Source organism: Manduca sexta, chromosome 6 (assembly GCF_014839805.1).
Source record: "Manduca sexta isolate Smith_Timp_Sample1 chromosome 6, JHU_Msex_v1.0, whole genome shotgun sequence".
NCBI lineage: Eukaryota > Metazoa > Arthropoda > Insecta > Lepidoptera > Sphingidae > Manduca > Manduca sexta.
Window position 1 is genome coordinate 1,161,671 of NC_051120.1, and position 7,022 is coordinate 1,168,692.

The 7,022-nt window shown below is 34.8% G+C and overlaps 1 protein-coding gene across 1 annotated transcript; it reads left to right on the forward strand.

Annotated features, from left to right (window-relative positions):
• Positions 1–1,444: 1,444 nt before the first annotated feature.
• LOC115440956 lies at positions 1,445–3,404 on the forward strand. The gene is made up of 2 exons (XM_030165489.2): positions 1,445–1,480; positions 2,113–3,404. Exons 1-2 carry the CDS (start codon positions 1,447–1,449, stop codon positions 3,363–3,365), a joined length of 1,287 nt encoding a protein of 428 aa, XP_030021349.2. The 5' UTR covers positions 1,445–1,446; the 3' UTR covers positions 3,366–3,404.
• The last annotated feature ends 3,618 nt before the right edge of the window (positions 3,405–7,022 follow it).

Here is a 7,022-nt window from a genome sequence, read left to right on the forward strand (position 1 = left end):
CAAAGAGAAGGCATTCGGTACCTTATACCCGACTGGACAGCTATCAACGTTCTCGCAATTATCAGAATAGGAAAATCAAATTCCCTTGTTATGTTTAAAGCCATAAATCTGAAATCCATTACTTTTAAAGATTGCCACAGCTCAAAACTTTTTTAATCGGTGTGCCCCCACTGCACCTGATGGTAAGTGAGGTCCAGATAGTGTCTACAGGCGAGAGCCTCTTCTACTACTGAGAGGGAATAGGCCTTAGACCTTCAAGCTGGTCTAGCGTGGGTTGGTAGACATCACACACCCTCGAAGATTCCTAATAGAGAATTTCTCAGGTATGCAGGTTTCCTCACGATGTTTTCCTTCACCGTTAAAGCGAACGATAAATTCACAAAGAATACAGACATGATTTTAGAAAAGTCAGAGGTGTGTGCCCTTGGGATTTGAACCTGCGGACATTCGTCTCGGCAGTACGTTCAACAACCAACTAGGCTATCGCCGCTTTTTTATCATGATTTTAATTCAGATTATTACCAATTCAAGAAAGTCTCCCAACAGTCCCCGCTCATCCTCTATCCCATTCCCCAGGTAAGCCGAGTGCCATCTGTCCGTCGTTATACGTCAGCGGGTAAGCTGCGAAACGAAACCGTCGTTATACATCTTCAAATCTCGTGCGGAATGCGGGATACGGGAAATTGCCACTGTTCTTGTATTAGAAAGCTTGGAGCTAATGGTGTCTTGATAATTTATTGTCATCTTATCGGTCCAATCAATCTACCTTTATTAATTTATTCAATTAGATTAATACTAGTATTACTGCGTTGCACTCTGTGTTTCACAGGTCCACCTGGGATCTTAAATCTTTAGGGGAACAACACAATACCACATCACACCACCACCACAATCCAATGTTGAACACTTTTCAACAAAGGACTTCACGTGGCTGATGATGATTAACTATAATCACCAGTGATATTCGAAGTTCTAATTCCAGATCAGGTAATAATAATGACTAGAATTGTTTTTCGATGTTGTAGTATGAATACTAGGTTAGGTTATAGTAGATCCAAAAAACATTGAGGTCAGAGAATATTTACCAATTCAAAAAATTGAGAGATTAGGGCCGAAGAAGATCAACGGACTATAAGTAATTGCTCTTATCAAGGGAAAAGTGATATTTCACCTTCAGGTATATTCACTAAAATAATAAAAATCTAGATAAAATCAGGATGCCTTTATCTTTTCATAAACACCCCACTTCCTTAGTTATTTGGTATAATGGTTTCCTGGTCGTATTCAAATTGCAATTACTAACTATTAATGCAATTCTTAACCATTTAACGAAGGTTTAATCGATATTAAACAGTATTTAATTATAACCTATACTAAACAGCCATTTTGCAGTTTGCGTATTTTTTATCGTGTAATGGTTTTTATTGCTTTACTGTAGCGTGGAGCATGGAAGTGTTATTTTATTACATTATTTTACAAGGTAAATATTATTTTCGTCTTGTTACAAGACTCCGCACTACACGTCTTATATTTAAGTACAAGTATTCCTTTTTTATACAAATGAAAAAGAAGACGAGCGCGACGTACGTCAAAAGCAAACATTATGATGACCCATTTTGATTATGAGGTATTTTCTTGAGTTAATTCTTTAAATCTTATAATTTGTAACCTTTCATTCAGAACTGATGATCTCAGTGATGTAGTCCGTAAAAATTGTGTCATCTAACTACTTTAATTTCATAAACTAAGCAGGATATCCTTCAAAAGATATTCCTTTATAAATCCGTTTTGTTAACTCAGTCACATTCAGATCATAAAAATTAATACGTGGCTCAAGACCCTGCAATCTATTTCACACGTGAATGCAGATTAATAGACCATCATTATATTACTTAGATAATTGCTGTGCAGTTGAAATATTTAATAGCAACATAACCATCTAATGACTCCCTTCTCTTTATTTAGGTCTTCTAATATCAAGAACATTTTTTCTGCTTATTAAATCTAGACAGACACTTCAAGTTAACGTATTTCATATGTTATCGTTATTGCTATATAATCTACATCATAATTTCAATATGTTGGTGCTTTATAATTTTCTTTAAATTCCAGGGTTAACGACGTGTTTCACTTATGATGTAGAATTAGAAGGAATAATGCGTATAGGTGATGCATTCTTGAAGGAACTACAAGATGATTTAGCAGAATATAAAAAGTTACAAACGACATTCCGCCCCGATAAACCGATACGACCAGGTAAAAAATACATAGGTGTAGGAAAAGTAAGTAAAAAGTCGCGCAAAACTGGTGAAAATGAGAAAAGAAATAAAACATACATAGGCAGTTTCAGTCGTATAAAAGAAGATGGATTTTGGCGGCTAGATAAACTCCAAGTTATTGTGAAAAATCATTTAAAAATAAATAAGAACATATCAAAAGTGATTCGTAAAGTATCCGAGGAATATTCAGCTGCTTTAGATAAATATTTCGATTCTATTATCACCCACGTCAGTGAAACACAATTGGATATTGAGTTTTTAATCCTCGATCTAGTAGAAACGTCGAATAAGATGTTATACAGTATGCAAAGAAAAATATTCAATGACGTAGTCGATGCAAATAAAAGTAAAATACCTAAAGTTTATATAACAAAAGCGACAGAGAATATTTTTAAGCAAAGTATAAATGATAAAAAACGACATATGAATTTAATTTGCGAACTACATCAAATATGCAGACCATATCCTGGATTCTCTGATTACTTCGCAGATTTGATTAGTGAAATATTAAAACTGTCCGATAGTAGACTTAATATTTTCCTTAAAATACTCAAAAATTCTCTTGAACATAACATTGATTTTATTCATCAAATAATTGATGAACGAGCATTGGAGAAATGGACTTATCATATGAGCTATTTGAGTACAGATATGGCAATTATAAGGGATATCATTTCAATACTAAGAACAGTTATAACTCAAAGGCATAAAGTTGTTACTACGGGTGACGATAAACTGAAAAACAGAACTGCAGCAATGAAAATACTACTTGATATAATAGACAAAGCTTTTGAAGATGATGGCGAAGACATGATTGCAATGAATATTGACATAGTCGTAGAAGCACTGAGGCACTGGACATCTCGAGCTCAAGATATCGAAACAATTGTAACTAACTTCGTAAAGTATTTTTTTAATATACTGAAGCAAAGCATTAGCGTTGACACAAAGCAAGAAATAAAGGTCCTCACTGAGGTGATACTTAAAGGGAAATCGAAAAACAGATCCATTTACAAAGAATTGTTATCGAAAGGATCTAAATTTGTTAGAGGAGAAGATCTACATATTTATAGTAATTTATTATAAAAATATGTCACATTTATGCCAAATTTAATTATATTTTCTGTAATAAATATTCATTTAAAAATATCTTAAATTATAATTGTGTCTTATACATAATATATAATGAAAATTCAATGTTATTTCGAATCCACTAATTAGTTTATAGTAGGTAAATTAAAATATGCGGTATGAGAAATATAACGAATGAATGTAAAATGAGAGACGATGATTAGACTGTAGCCGATTTAAAAAAAATATTAACAATTGTCTTCAAATTATAAAAAAATACTTCCAAAAAATACTTAATATTCAAGATAATTAAAAACATCTGTATCTTAGAAGAAGTTTAGACAGACAATACAATGAATTGATTGTAATATCTTCTTAGTCCAAATAAATAAACACGCACAAATAGAATATTATAGATTTTCCTAATTATAAATGAATTATTTTATAACAGGTATTTTTATCACCATCGAAGCTACACATGTCGACTATCTAACCTGACTGAAGTGCATTCGCCGGTTCATCCAATTACTTACATTGTACAGTGATCAGCGTTTACTAAAACACAATAAATTTTCTTAATTGAAATAAAATTTACAAACGTGACTCCGTCCATTGTTTCAGCCAGCCTCGCAGACAGATCGGTTTCACTGATGACGCAATACTTACTACAATTGTCTCCAACACCCATTATGCCTTTCCTAAATGTAAAAATTTTACACTTGCGTGAGACGTTGTTCTTTTTTTGTCGGTAATGGTTGAAGTAAAATGGAGGTTTTAAGATCAGTGAAAGCGTTTAAAGACCTTGAGTGTTTAGTAACGTTAATTGAAAACCCTTTTCGCATCACCAGAGACGGTTTTAAGTCTGATAATAGAATAAAAAGAATCAAAGTCGAAGTAAAACGATGATTTATTTGTTGCTAATCAGCAACGTCTTAAATTATTATACTGTTATGTATAAGGCGCTGCTGTATTTAGTCAGTTAGTAATCACCGGATAATGTGATGACGTTGATGATTGTAATTAACGGTGTCCAACAACTATACTGCACTCTGCTGGTGGTGAGATATTTTGCTCGTATATCGACCACACAAGGTTTAAAACCCACCTAGTGACCCACGTCTGAATGTCGCGTTCTGGGATCAGCCTGTGTATATCCGGTTTCAAACAGACCGGCATCATTGTGTTGATTGGCGAGGACAAACGTCTGTCGTCAGCTGACACTATCTGGGCCACACTCTGTTTAACATCATGTGCAGTTGTAACTTATTTCTCCCAGTATCAAGAAAAAACATAGCAATATAACTTTTATCGGAAGACTTAGGAAATCACCTGTAGTCCATCTGGACTACAGGTGATTTCCTAAGTCTTCCGATTGATCTCTTGATCTCAAGCGGAACTGTGTTACTCGAAATTCTGGTAGTCGCTGCTTTATAAATATATGGATTACTTCCAAGAGCCCAATACCCATCTATTGCAAAAGATGCCATCAGCTACTCAACCTGCTTATTTGCAAGGATTCCATACAATAGTTACAAATTACTGAAAGTAGTAAACAGTAGATGCGGTCGGTTCGTCAATAGGATTGCGTTGAAAAGGGCTTCGCGAGCTCACGCCATTTCCGCGCTCGCATTTCTGAGTTTAGCTAAAAAGGTTTCTTTGTACAATGACCTTCATAGTGTTGCTTTAAAAACTTAATACAAAACATAGATGCCTCGGTGGCGTAGTTGTATTATGGTACCACTAGTATGCCAAGGTCTCGGGTTCGATTGCTGGAGTCTGTAATTGGTACTCGATGGCGTTAGGCTCGGTCTCTATTACATTATGGGACGGAATATACACAGCGGAAGTTGATGCACCAGTTGCGCCTCTGCTTTACTTTAGGAGTTAATTGCGTGAGTGAATTGGTGGAGGATGAGGTGTAACATATCAAACACTGTAAGGCTCTTGAGAAAAGCGTCATCGGGGTGTTCGTTGGTGTAATCATGAATACTATTCTTCAGATTCTCATATGTGAGGTCGAAGGTGGTGACCTCGGTATCACTGATGGTATCAGCGTCGGTACCGTCGACGTTTATTTGTCTTTGGCCATCTTTGTCGAACGCGATGATGGTGATTTTGATCCTGGCGTGGAACACATTTATATTGACTTTATTGTCCTAGCTCCTATAACGCGATATCGGAAACGAAGGCGGCACAGTGCTCATCGGAGGTAAAATTGAATAGTTCCTTCGTGGTGTTTTTTCTCTAAATAAGACATACATATGTATCCCATTAAAAATACCGTGGCATAATTAATAACTCGCATAATTTTATAAACATTTTTAAACCTTTGGTGTTTTTCAGATCATAACATAGTTAAAACTTACACCCCACAAATCAAACATTTACGAATCAACGTATCGAATACCATGGCACGTGCCATAAACAAAGGATTCTATAGAGGGCAGGGTTTATGCAAAAGGGCAACAACAATGCGCGCCTGTTTCACGTTGATTGCCATTCCATTTGCAATTGGTTTCCTCGTATGTAAGGGATTGGGGCGCAGTATGACAACTTATTGTAATGGTTTTAGATTTAACGCTGAGATATTTTTTTTTGTAGTAGAAGATTGGGAAACCTTTTGCCAATGGTTTTAATCTATGATATCATGTAGTTCTAGATGATTCGTGAATGCTGTTAGATTTTTAAAGAAAGAAATAGTAATAGGGTACATAAAGCCAAGAATAGAAATAAAAGTTTTACAAAACGTAGACGCCGAACAGACGTTGTCAAGATATTGTTTCAGGTGGCTAGGTTTGCATTTAAATATACTTAGAAATTTTTTGATTTCATGATAACTTCAGCTGTGTTAATTGCAAATGTTTATAGCTTGTTGCCATTTTTTTTGTGCAGTGAGTTCATTACAGTTTACAACATATTGGGATCAATAGCTTGCTACTGCTATTTTATTCATTGCTGTTCAAAGCATGTTGGTATCATCATAAAGTACCAAAATGTAATGTTAAATTACTATTAACACATAAAATGAATGAATAAATGTACAGGCGCGTAAGAAAGATGTAAATCTAAATATAACACAGGAAGTAAGGAAAGAATAGCGTGGCATTGAACGAGAATAGAAAGTATACGGCATTGTTTAGGATAGAACTGAAACGTTAAGATCAAAGGAAGAGATGACGTCTAGTTGCATAATATTTAGATTATGGTCATTATGAGACAGTGTAACTTTTAATGAGGAGCTCACTAATGTCTTATGGAATAATTTGTGATTCGATGTTTTAGTATTAAATTTGTATACGCAAGCGTGGTGAAAGCTCTGTTTGATTTATCTTTCACTGTAAATGCAAAGAAAAATAAGTGCTTCACTTTTAAGTCTGTAGGTCGTAACGTATTTGACCTGTTAAGCTAAAGTCCTGGTTTTTGTTTTCCAATTGACTAAATCAAAAATATCGTAAACCGTATTCGAAAAATAAGTAACATTTTTGTATTTACTAAAAAAAAATATGAAACGTAAATGCGTTACAAATCATGCGATTTTGCTGGGATTACTGCTCGATATGGTGTTCCTTTTGTACCATTTAAGACGGAAATCCTTTCTACGTTGTTATAGGTGTATTTATCGCTTCTCTGTCATCTGCCTTCCTTTTAATAACATAGGCGTGCTCGTGACTA